This window comes from Herpailurus yagouaroundi, unplaced genomic scaffold (genome assembly GCF_014898765.1).
Source record: "Herpailurus yagouaroundi ecotype Mexico unplaced genomic scaffold, PumYag 200, whole genome shotgun sequence".
NCBI classification, from domain to species: Eukaryota; Metazoa; Chordata; class Mammalia; order Carnivora; family Felidae; genus Herpailurus; species Herpailurus yagouaroundi.
Window position 1 is genome coordinate 966,952 of NW_024412431.1, and position 12,492 is coordinate 979,443.

The window sequence follows — 12,492 nt, forward strand, 5'->3', positions numbered from 1 at the left end:
AGCCCCAGCCTGGCCAACATTTCAAAGAGGGAGAGAATGACATCTCTAAAAGCACAGGTGTCACTTGTCTGAGCCATGAGAGGTTAAGTGGGCTCTGACCTGGGGTAGATCTTGGGGGGAAGATTTTGTATCAAGTCAAAGCTTATAGGGTGTGTCAGAGTCCGTGCAGCCCAGTTAGTTTGGGAATGGGCTGCAAGTAGGTAAGGAAGGAAGACTTCCTGGAAGAGGTGGAATTGAAAGGTGATGAGATTCCTTAGTGGAAGAGCGGTGAGAATGTGGGTGGGGATGTAGGACTGAGCAGCCACGTGAGGTGTTGAAGTTGAACTGGGCAGGGGAGAGAGCCAATGTTTGCTCATTCAGTTTGACATTTACAGAACACCTCTTCTGAGCCAGCTTCTCTACAGGGAACTCGGTCTGCAGGGGGGAGGCAGATCTGAAAGACAGATCCAGGAAGAGCCTGGAGGACGCACCTGCCCCAGCCTGGTGGGCATCTAAGATGGCTTCTCCGAGGGGCGCCTGGGTGGCGCAGTCGGTTAAGCGTCCGACTTCAGCCAGGTCACGATCTCGCGGTCCGTGAGTTCGAGCCCCGCGTCGGGCTCTGGGCTGATGGCTCGGAGCCTGGAGCCTGTTTCCGATTCTGTGTCTCCCTCTGTCTCTGCCCCTCCCCCGTTCATGCTCTGTCTCTCTCTGTCCCAAAAAATAAATAAAAAACGTTGAAAAAAAAATTTTAAAAAAGATGGCTTCTCCGATAGAAGAAGAGTTAGTCTTTGTGTTTGGCTCCTGGCAGAAAACTCCTAAGACCTCTGTAATTCTCTGAGTGATAAAAGGATCATGTGTTATTTATAAGGCGCCCCCTTTGCATCATACCTGAGTTTATGTTAACGAGATGACTCAGCAGAGGGCCTGGATGGGCCTGGTCCCCATGAAGCTCAAGGGATTTGAAGGTTGGAGCTTCTAGGGGCTGGAGGTTGAGCTCTACAACAATCCTTGAACAACAAGACTTGGTTAGCTTCCTGGTTAGTGAGGTGTCCGCATGTGGGAGGCTGTGCAGCTCAGTTCCATGGGGACCCTCTGGACTCATTCTGGGCACCCCTTCATTTGCCTGCTCATCTGTGTCCTTTATAACATGCTTTATAATAAACCAGGAAGTATATGCAAGTTTCCCCCTAAGTTTTATGAGTCATTTTGGCAAGTTATTTGAAGAGTCCTGAGGAGGGGGTCATAGGAACCCCTGATTTATAGCCACTGGCTCAGAGGTATGAGTGGCCTGGGCTTACAATTGGTGTCTGAAGCTGGGGACAGTCCGGTGTCACTGAGCCTTTAACCCGTGGGATCTGTTAAAAACAAGGCAACAGGCCCCACACGTGCCAAGCCCCACGGCATGGGACGGAAGCTTAACTTAATCACTGTTTTGCTCTCTCAGAAGTGGAAAATTTTTTAATGTCAATTTTATTTTTGAGAGAGACAGAGAGAGAGAGAGAGATTGAGAGCGAGAAGCCCAAGAAAGCTGCACACTGACAGCAGTGAGTCCGAAGCGGTACTCAAACGTACGACCCGTGAGACCATGACCTGAGCGGAAGTCAGACGCCCAACTAACTGAGCCACCCAGGCGCCCCATCTCAGAAGTGGAATCTTAACCAGCCAGTCCGGAAACACCTGATCAGCACTAGTTAGGTGACCTGCTTCACGGACCCCTGCTGTCCCCTACACGGCAAGGAAAGTTGCAGCAACCAACCTACTTTTTTGTTGTTGTTGTTTTAAGTGGATTTATTTATTTTGAGAGAGAGAGAGAGTGTGTGAGGGAGGGGCAGAGAGAGAGGGAGAGAGAAACTCAAGCGGGCTCTGGACTGTCAATACCCAGCACCCAATGCGGGGCTCGAACCCATGAGCTGTGAGATCATGCCCTGAGCTGAAATCAAGAGTCGGATGCTTAACCGACTGAGCCACCCAGCTGCCCCTAGTCAACCTGCTTTTTGGCCTGGCACAATTTCCTTGTTCTTTCCCTGTTCTGCCTATAAAGTCTCTTGCCCTTTAAGCTCCTCAAAACTCCTTTCTATCCGCCATATTAGATGCTGCTCAATTCATGAATAATTGGATAAAGGCAATAAGGTCTTCAGTTGAATTTTTTTTTTTTAATCAGATCTGATGCTACCTCCAGGTTGATAATGTCATCACGGAGTGAAATTTGTGGGACGTCCAGTTGGTGTCGGCTGAGACTTAGAACAGTTTGGTGACGCTGGAGCACACGCAGAACTTCCAGAAAGAAGGCGGTTGTGCTTTGGGGGAAAGGCTACACTCTGAAGGGCGAACTGCTTGCGCAGAGACGGAATGGGGAGGTGGGAGGAGGAGTGTCGTCGGGGCGACTGGCACATGCAAAGATCAGGAAGTGAGGCAGAATGTGACTTCCCCGGGGGAACTGAAAGTCTTTCAGCAGGACTCCAAGTCCCAGGAGGGAAAACTGGATGGCTAGTCTGGGATCCATCACGAGGTGTTCAGCCGCAGACGGAAGGGTTAATCACAAAGGTGGTAGGACTTGGCCCGCCCAAGAGAGTATCTTGTCTGGCGTTCGGACGAGGGGTTGATGTCAGGGCTCCGCTCGTGTGTCTGCAGATGGGAAGTCAGCGACTCCTCTGAAAGTCCAGCTGGGCACCAAGAGGATGCTAACCGAGGCAGACTTGGACCCCAGCCCTGCCTCTCCTGCTGTGCAGCCACGGGCAGGTCTCCTCCACTCTCTGAGCCTCCGGCCGTCCCCATGTGTGAAATGTACAAGCGATAATAATTCATTTAGGCAGACCTTTAACAGCCACGGATGGAATGAGGGTTCTTGACCCTGGGGACAGAGTAGTGAAGAAAACAGACTCAGTCTCCTCCCCCTGAACAGCCAGCCCCCCGCTGTTGTTATAAACCCTTTGGCGAAAGACAGCCCCCTCTCCATTCGCTGACATATTGTCAGCGGGGCCTCCACGTCATAGCGGCAGAGCTGAGCGGTTGTGGCAGAGACCGTATGCCTTGCAAAGCCAGCAAGTATTTACGAGGTGCCCCCTTGGTCTAGAAAGTTCCGTTCTGGGGGAGACAGGTAGTTGACAGACACACAAGTTTGGAGCCTGAATCTGCCGCCTCCCCTCCTCCTGCCTTCCTCCTTCCCTCAGACTTCCTGAGTCTGAGAGCGCTATCAAATCCCCCCTCCCGCTTTTTTCAGTTGGTCGGAGTTTGGGGCACAGAGCCGAATGAAGAGGAGGTCTGTCCCGCAGTTCCAGCATTCATGGGCAGGTGACGCAGTCCTCTTTTTACTCCCAGGTAAAGTGGGAACAACAGTGGCTGCGTAATGGGAATTGACTGAGATCACGTCCAAAAAAGCATTTAGCACTAAGTGCTCAAGGAATGCTGGTAGGATTTTCACTTCTGGTTACAATGCAGAAGGACCAGGGCCGCCTGGGTGGCTCCGTCAGTTGAGCGTCCGACTTCGGCTCAGATCATGATCTCGCGGTTTGGGAGTTCGAGCCCCGCGTGGGGCTCTGTGCTGACAGCTCGGAGCCCAGAGCCTGCTTTGGATTCTGTGTCTCCCTCTCTCTCTGCCCACCCCCCACTTGTGCTCTCTCTCTCCCAAAAATAAATAAAAACACTAACATAATAAATTTTTTTAAAAAATTTAAAAAATGTAGAACAACCCAAAAGACCCTCACTATCATGGCGACAACTAGAAAAACCCGTTCTTTCCGATGGAGCTAGTTCAGAGTGGTGGATGAAAGGGAGTTTTGATGAGCTGGTTTTCAGAGATAAAATGAGCCCTTTGTAGGTGAGTCAAGAGCAGTGGCATCTTCTATACCCAGGGGCAGGCGGACGCCAGTTCTGGGTATGGGAAGGCTTGCAGCGATAAGGACATGTTTCAGGGACAGAGGAAATCAGCCAGTTACTGGAAGACGAGAGTTAATGTTTCAAGTGGCGGCCACTAGAGTGTTGGAGTCCAAACCTGGTGAGGGGGACATCCACATGGAGGGTTGTACTGGTATGGGGGGGTCAGAACCCAGGCGAGGTAAGGGCAACACGGTGGTCAGTCTGCCTGGTGGGAGGAGTCAATGTCCAAGCAAAGTAAGGAAGACATCCATACAGGTAGAGGAATGGTGTCAGAAAGGGAGACTGATTATATAGCGGGGCATTCATTCATTCAGGATAATGGGAATCAGGTTTCCCGGTATCAGATATCAGCACCCGATATCAGGGTGCTGCCAAGTTGAACAGAAAGAAAACTAGAATGAACCCTATTGTACTTAATTGGAGGTGTTGGTATAAAATCATGGCTTTCAAAATATTTAGAGAAGTGTGTGCGTGCGTGCGTGCGTGCGTGTGTTCCCATTTTTCTACTGAGAGGTCTTGGGACCAGTGATACTTCAAAGAAATGAGCACACTTAACACCCAGGTCCTGGTTTCTGAAATGCCATTCTCCACTTAAAAGCAACCCAGCCTCTTTGGGAAATGGCTGACTCCAGAGTTGGGACAGGGAAAGCCTGGAACACCCAGTTAGAATAGAAAGGAAGTGTTGGAGTAGGTCACCAGGAGGACCGCTGGTTGACCTGTGAGCTGGACCTGGGCACTCAGAGGCTCCTCTCCCATTCCTCAATCCTTGGAATGTGGGTTCCACTTGCCTTTTCTATTCCCAGAGGCTGCCCCAAGGACATAGCCTTGAGATAGCGATGTGGTGCTGAGATATACCATCTGGATGGTATATATGAATGTCCCTTTAAAAAAAAATTTTTTTTAATGTTTATTTATTTTTGACAGAGAGAGAGAGAGACAGAGCATGAGCAGGGGAAGGACAGAGAGAGAGGGAGACACAGAATCCAAAGCAGGCTCCGGGCTCTGAGCCGTCAGCACAGAGCCCGACGTGGGGCTCGAACTCACAGACTGCGAGATCATGACCTGAGCCGAAGTCGGACGCTCAACCGACTGAGCCACCCAGGAGCCCCGAATGGGTCCCATTAAGGTCTCTACAGAAATTTTTAAGATTCTGGTGGGCAGGTGTGGAGATCTACTCATCTTGCAGACACCCAAGACAAGCCTCGAATGTCATTCCTTTGCTTATTAAAACTGCCACCTACCGATCTGGAGTGGCCGCCTTCTTTCTTCCTGCCTTATATGTATGGGGACTAGTTTCAGATTTCACCCAGGGAAAGTCCTGAGGTTGCAGACCAACAGGAAGGAAAACTGATTGGCAAAAAAACGGATAAGCAGATGTCAAGAGGACACAGAAGCCGGTTTGAAAGGCTTCCACCGGCCAAATCAAAGACAATTTAAGCATCAAAAATATGGGAGGAAGAAGCAACATCAGCAAAAATGCCACAGTAAGTTTTGTCCTTCTAGGAAAGTGATGGAATAAACTGCAAAATTTGTCAGAACCAGCATTTTTAGAACTCTGGAAATCAACCAAAATCTCACAATAATTCAGGGAGCATGTAGTCAAGACAAAGAGCTGAATCTCAGTAAAGAACAGTGAGCTCAGGAGCATCTTAACTTACTCTGGTTCGATTCCCCACCCTCCAACTCAGAAGTAGCCCTGAAAAGTAACAGTCTGGATAGCTGGTTCTGGAGGGAGAAGAACACAGCTGGAGCTCTTAAAAATCCTCACTGCTGAGCAGGAGTCATCATTTGGTCTGTCTGATTTCCCTGAAAGCCCACACTTGAAAGGGTAGTCTTCAACTGACCCTGCTTGAACTTGCCCAGTGCTAAAAGCCTCTCTCCAGGGGACACTCCTCAAATGTTTTAACAGGACAGCTGCCTGAGCCAATGAGGCAAATACCAGCCTAATCAAAAGTCTCAAAAGGAAAAGTTAAGGAATGAGAGATGTCCTTGGGGCTTTGAAAAGTTCTGATATATTCTTGGGATCTGAAAGGTCACCTGTACGCACAGGGGTTTGTGCACACCCAGGAAAGATCTGAGAAAGCCCTAAGCTCTCAGTTCTGGCTGGCTTTAAGGCTCTGGGAAAGCAGGAAGTGAAGGCTAAGGCAGAGCTTCAAACTTTCTGGCTGTGTGTTGAAGGTGTGTCTGAACACACAAAGTCCCTCAGCAGAGACTGGGAGACTTTTAGAGGCATTCAAGGAAATCTCTGTCCAGCCATCAGCTAACTTCTAAGCTGAGTAGAGATTTTAGTGGGCTTACATGACAGAGACTTTACAGAATTAGTTCAGAAAAGTCATTAAATAAGCAAAAAAAACAACAAACAACAGTGACAGCAAACCTTCAGGAGGAGGAAAACTCTGATTTCCATAGCTGCCGTATTATTTAAAGTGTCCATTTTTCAACAAAAACATTATGGGACATACGAAGAAACAATGAAATATTACCCATACACGGGCAGGGAGGCGGGGGTGGGGCAGAAAAAGTGACTAAAAACTGTTTCTGAGAGAGCACAGATGTTGGAATTACTAGGCAATGATTCTAAATCAGTGATTTTAACTAAATTGGTATTGATCCTACCTAGATTGTGATAAATTAATATGTTAATAGTAATCCCCAGGGCAACCAAAAAATAATTCAAAAATATATAGTAAATGAAACTAATAACCAAGAAAGACCTAAGACATATAAAAAACAAATAGCAAAATGGGAGATGTAACTCCTAAATTACCAGTAATTACATTAAATATAAATGAACTAAACTCTCCAATTAAAATGTAGAGATTGGGGCGCCTGGGTGGCGCAGTCGGTTAAGCGTCCGACTTCAGCTCAGGTCACGATCTCGCAGTCCGTGAGTTCGAGCCCCGCGTCGGGCTCTGGGCTGATGGCTCGGACCCTGGAGCCTGTTTCCGATTCTGTGTCTCCCTCTCTCTCTGCCCCTCCCCCGTTCATGCTCTGTCTGTCTCTGTCCCAAAAATAAATAAACGTTAAAAAAAAATTAAAAAATAAAATAAAATAAAATGTAGAGATTGACAAAAAATTAAAAATAGAACTACCCTACAACCCAGCAATTGCACTACTAGGTATTTATCCAAGGGATACAGGTGTGCTGTTTCAAAGGGGCACATGCACCCGAATATTTATAGCAGTACTATCAACAATAACCAAAGTATGGAAAGAGCCCAATGTCCATTGATGGACGAGTCGATAAAGAAGATGTGGTATGGATATATAGATAATGGAGTATTACTCGGCAATCAAAAAGAACGAAATCTTGCCATTTGCAACAATGTGGATGGAACTAGAGGGTATTATGCTAAGTGAAATTAGTCAGAGAGAGACAAATATCATATGACTTCACTCATATGAGGAATTTAAGATACAAAACAGATGAACATAGGGAAGGGAAACAAAATAATATAAAAACAAGGAGAAGGACAAAACATAAGAGACCCTTAAATATAGAGAACAAACTGAGCGTTGCTGGAGGGGTTGTGGGAGTGAAGATGGGCTAAATGGATAAGGGGCATTAAGGAAGACACTTGTTTGGATGAGCACTGAGTGTTTACATAGGGGATGAGTCACTGGAATCTACTCCTGAAATCATTATTGCACTATATACTAACTAACTTAGATGTAAATTAAAAATAAATAAATAAATAAAATGTAGAGATTGACAGAATGGCCTAAAAAAGATGATCCAATTGTATGCTGTCTACAAGAGACTTTGCTTATTTTTAATGTTTGTTTATTTTTGAGAGGAAGAGAGAGAGGGGGAGAGGGAGAGGGAGAGAGAGAGAGAGAGACAGGATCTGAAGCGGGCTTCTTGCTGACAACATCGAGCTTGACCTGGGGCTCTAACTCATGAACATGGAGTTCATGACCAGAGGGGAAGTCAGACGCTTAATTAAAACTAACTGAGCCACCCAGGCACCCCCAAGAGAGTCATTTTAGATTAAAAAGAGAGAGAGAGAGAGAGAGAGAGAGAGTAATGTATAACCAATTGAATCAGGTTGGAAACCAGGAGTCCATACATATGCAAAAGGAGAGTTTGATATACACGTTTCAGAGTGACTCTGCAAAATGCTTCATAATCAAAAAGAGGAAAAGAGTAATTACTTAATAGTTGGTTAATCAAGGAAACGTTAAGTAGTGGTTAAGCAGGGACCCAGAGGCCCACCGGCCAGGGTCCTATTCCAAGTACCGCCACTTACAAGCTGTGTGACCTCAGGCAGTTCCTTTCCCTCTCTGTTTCTCAGTTTCCTCATCTGTAAAGCAATAGAAAAACCGTGTCTTCCTCATAGGGCAAATGTGAGATCTCTCAGGGCGCACCCCCACCCCCCAGCCAAAGACCACCAGGAACTCACTCGCGGTCGAACAGATCCAGATTTATTGCTTGTTCCACAAGGGGGAACACACACCCTGGGGAACTGCCAGGCACGTGCCAAACGCTATTGCTACTGAGCACCTATTATTAGAATAGGCGATGTATATACCCAGCACTAGCACCCCGTGGTAAACCTCACAGAAACAGTTCGAGGCAGGGCGCTTGTCCCGCTTCCCACCTGAGGAAACTGAGACTCCGACCAGGCCGGGCCAGCGCTCGCAGGACTGGATAGGGTTGGAACAGCGCCTTGTGACCCCGGGGTTGACCGTGCGGCTCCTGCCCCCACCCTCCGTGCCTTCTCTCCTACTTGTGTCAGCACTTCATTCCTCCACCCTCTTTTCCGAGAGGAAGCAGTGTCCTGTTTTGTGTTCTTCTTCCTGAATCGGGGAGGAATGTTCCTAAGGAGGGGCTGCTGGGGCAGCACGTGGGGTTATAAAAACCACCGCGTGGAGGGGAGCCGGAGAGAAGAGGAGGATGGCGGAGATGTGTGACCCCAAGGAGCCGGATGACCCCGGTGAGGCTGAGCCCCCACCCTGGGGTGACGGCAGGGAGGGCCGGGCTCCCTCCAGGCTCCTGGGGGAGTCAGGTCTGGCCTCCGGCTTGCAGTCCTGACGGCGGGGCTCGGGCAGGCTCGGCTTCAAAGCTCGGCTAAGTGTGTTCTGTCCCGTTCAGAGGTGGAGGTGTTTGGGGACCAGAGACTGGCTAAGAAATACACCGGCCTGCTCAGGAGCTCACGGAGCCTGCCAGGTACCGAGGTGGGCGTGTCCAGAGCGGGCATCTGGGCAAGGGGCAGCTGAGAGGCCCCCGCTCCAGCATGGGGGGTGGGGGGGTGGGGCAGTGTCCGTCCCTGCGGACCTCAGCTCTGCCCGTCTGCTGGTCCTTCAGGGTGTCTGACCCAGGCCCACCTGCCTCTGCTGCTGCTTCTCGTCTCTCTGGGCTTCTTCATGCTCCTGGTGACCACTCTGGTTCAAGGTGAGCCGGAGGCTGGGGGCTCGGAGTCTTGGGTCGCTTTAGGTTGTCCCTCTGGGAAGGTCTCGGTGCTATTCCGCATCGCCTTCTGTGTGGCTGGGGCTGGTTACTACCCCTCTCTGAGCTTGTTTCTTCATCTGTGAAATGTAGCTCGTCTTCCTCCACACGGGACCTAGGCTCCCAGAGACCTTGAAACCAGATTTGACACCAGGTCAGGCCTGAAGCTGGTGCTGATGAAAGGGCAATTCTCGGGGCTCCTGGGTGGTTCAGTTGGTTGAGCGTCCTACTTCGGCTCAGGTCATGATCTCATGGTTCACGAGTTTGAGGCCCGCATTGGGCTCCCTGCTGTCGGCACAGAGCCTGCTTTGGATCCTCCGCCCCCCTCTCTTTCTATCCCTCCCCCACTTGCTGTTTCTCTCTCGCTCGCTCAAAAATAAATAAACATTAAAAAAAAAATTGGGGCGCCTGGGTGGCTCAGTCGGTTAAGCATCTGACTTCAGCCGGGGTCATAATCTCTTGGTTGGTGGGTTCGAGCCCCGCGTCGGGCTCTGTACTGACAGCTCGGAGCCTGGAGCCTGCTTCGGATTCTGTGTCTCCCTCTCTCTGCCCCTCCCCTGCTCACACTCTGTCTCTATCTTCCTCTCTCAAAAATAAATATTTAAATTTTTTTTTAAATAAAAAATAAATAAAGGGGAATCCTCTGGTCTGTTGCAGTCTCCAGGATCCACCAATCCCTGCAGAGAGACACAGGGGACCATCGGGAGAGGAACCATCAGGAGAGCCCTGGCCTCGGTGAAGGGCTAGATGCTGGGTTTGGGGCAGGAGAGGGCTCAGAGGCTGTGTGACTTTGGATGAGCCACCGCATACCCCTCTCCCCAGGGGTGAAGGAGGGAGGGTAGAGGTGGGGGAGGAGACTGGATCCCCGGGTGAGACCCTGGGGACGATGTCAGGCAAGTCATTTTCAGAGCCTCAGTTTTGTTGTGTGCACAATGGACTCTTGGGGTCCATTGTGAAATCCACTGATAATGTTGTCACGGGGCCCTCTCCACACCAAGCACACCCTAGGTGCTTAATAATTGAAGTCCTCTTTTCCCAGGGGATGTTTCTCAGGCCCAGAAACAATCATCCCTGGAGGAGATACTCCAGCAGCTGACCTGGATGAATGCCACCCTGGGTAAGCATCAGACGCCAAGGTCGGGAGGGAGTTTGGGGCTCCCAGGTGGGGCTGGAGCCCACCTTCTATGGCTCCTGGCTTCTCCAGGCTGGGGTCCGTGACACGGATTTCCTGGGGACTGAGCCGACAGCTGAACACAGGGGCCCGGCCCTGGGTTCCCAAGATCTGATGCACCTGCTGGGGGCCTGTCTGTCCCAACCCCACTCTCCTCCCCAGCTGGCCTGTGCCGCCACTGCCCCTGGAAATGGGAACTTTTCCAGGGAAGCTGCTACTTCTTCTCCCTGACCCAGAACACCTGGAAAGAGTCCATCGCCGCGTGTCAGAACATGAGGGCCCAGCTGGTGGTCATCAACAGCACTGAGGAGCAGGTGAGCTGAGCAGAGCGCCCGACTGGGGCGGGACCTCGGGAAGGCCAGCGAAAAGCCTTCTGTCCCTCTTCTGCCCTCCCCGAGATGGAGGCCTGGGGCGGGGAGATGGCAGGAAAGGCTTCCTGGAAGAGGTGGCCTTGGGAAGGTCATGTGAGAGAAGAACATGCCCAAGAGGAACCCATGTGTGAACAGAAAGGGAACTCAGAGCCCTCTCGAGACTGTGCAGAATCTCTCCCCAGACATGAAGCCGAGGCTCAAGTAAACGCGTTTCCACATGTGTACGCACATTATCACAGCCACGACATGCGCGCGTGTGAACACATACAACTTGAGTGAGGGCTATCGGCTGGACCACAGGTCTTCCGTTGGTGGGGGGGGGGGGCAGGGGACCATGGGAATGTGGGCAGACATGGGGAAGGGTGATGTCTCACTGCCCGTCCTCCCCCGCCCCAGAAATTTCTGAAGTCTTGGAATACGAAAAATAGCCAGCGCACATGGATCGGCCTCAGTGACCACCACAATGAGGGTTCTTGGAGATGGGTGGACGACACTCCCCTCCAACTCAGGTGATCTCCCGGAGACAATGGCCTGGGAAGGGTGGGCACTGAAACCCAAACCCGGATGCTCAGACTCTGGAATTGGAAAGCATCATCTGATGGGCTTGCTTGGTGGAGATGCAGAGTCCTGACTCCATCCCAGGGTGGGGGAGTCTGATTCTATAAATCTAGGTGTGGGCCCAGGAATCTGCATTTGTACTTTGCAAGCGCTGATTCCAGTGGGAGTGGTGTTTGAACCCTCGTTTTGAAAACGCTGCCTCTGAATCCTCGCCACTCTCTGACTGCTACTGGGGCTTTTGCCACCAAAGGCCGGGGACTGGGCTGGGGAGTGGGCTCTGGGTGGAGCAGGGGGGCCGATGGCTTTGATGGTGTTCACAGCTTCTGGAAAGAAGGGGAACCCAACAACCACGGGGATGAGGACTGTGTGGAATTGTACAGTGACGGCTGGAATGACAACAGATGTAGTACAGAAAACTTCTGGATCTGTAAGAAGCCCTCGTCCCCCTGCCCGGGCCTCTGAGGGCCAGTGCTCCCCGTGCCCCACCCCGTCTCCAGAGATCAGGCAACGAGCTCATGCATGGAGGCTGCTCGTTTCTCTCGGGCTTCATTCTTTCTGCTTCTCCTGCTGGTGGACTCCCACCCTTCTGCATGGAGGCCTTTAAGGTCCTGAGAGAGATTCCGAGACCCCCTGCTCCTCTAAGATCTGTCCCTTCGTAGGCTGTAGACGTCTCCCTTCTTCTGTTGATGGTCTCAGCCCCTCTCCAACACCCCCCATGACATCCCCTTAATAAAGTCACACACTGCATTATGTGTTCCATTGAACTTCTGTCTATTTTTTCGGCCACTGTTTCACTTACTATAGTGTTAAATTATATTTGATAGAAACTAGGGTATTGTTTTCTTTCACTCGGTTTCTCTCTACTACCGTGTATTTTATTTCTCAGATACAGTTTTGGATTAATTTGTAATTTGGGTTGGGAATATACATATATACATATAAGTATGTACGTGTCTATGTGTCTGGCTATCTATTTATCTATCTATCATCTATCATTTATCTATCTATTATCTATCTATCTATCTATCTATCTATCTATCATCTATCTATCTATCACCTATCAACCAATGTATCTATCTATCCATCTA

The 12,492-nt window shown here is 50.0% G+C and overlaps 1 protein-coding gene across 1 annotated transcript; it reads left to right on the plus strand.

Annotated features, from left to right (window-relative positions):
- Positions 1-8,652: 8,652 nt before the first annotated feature.
- Positions 8,653-12,168, plus strand: LOC121013902 (CD209 antigen-like protein E). Its single transcript, XM_040449751.1, has 8 exons — positions 8,653-8,792; positions 8,951-9,025; positions 9,164-9,250; positions 9,962-10,039; positions 10,344-10,421; positions 10,638-10,789; positions 11,243-11,355; positions 11,725-12,168. Exons 1-8 carry the CDS (start codon positions 8,753-8,755, stop codon positions 11,864-11,866), a joined length of 765 nt encoding a protein of 254 aa, XP_040305685.1. The 5' UTR covers positions 8,653-8,752; the 3' UTR covers positions 11,867-12,168.
- The last annotated feature ends 324 nt before the right edge of the window (positions 12,169-12,492 follow it).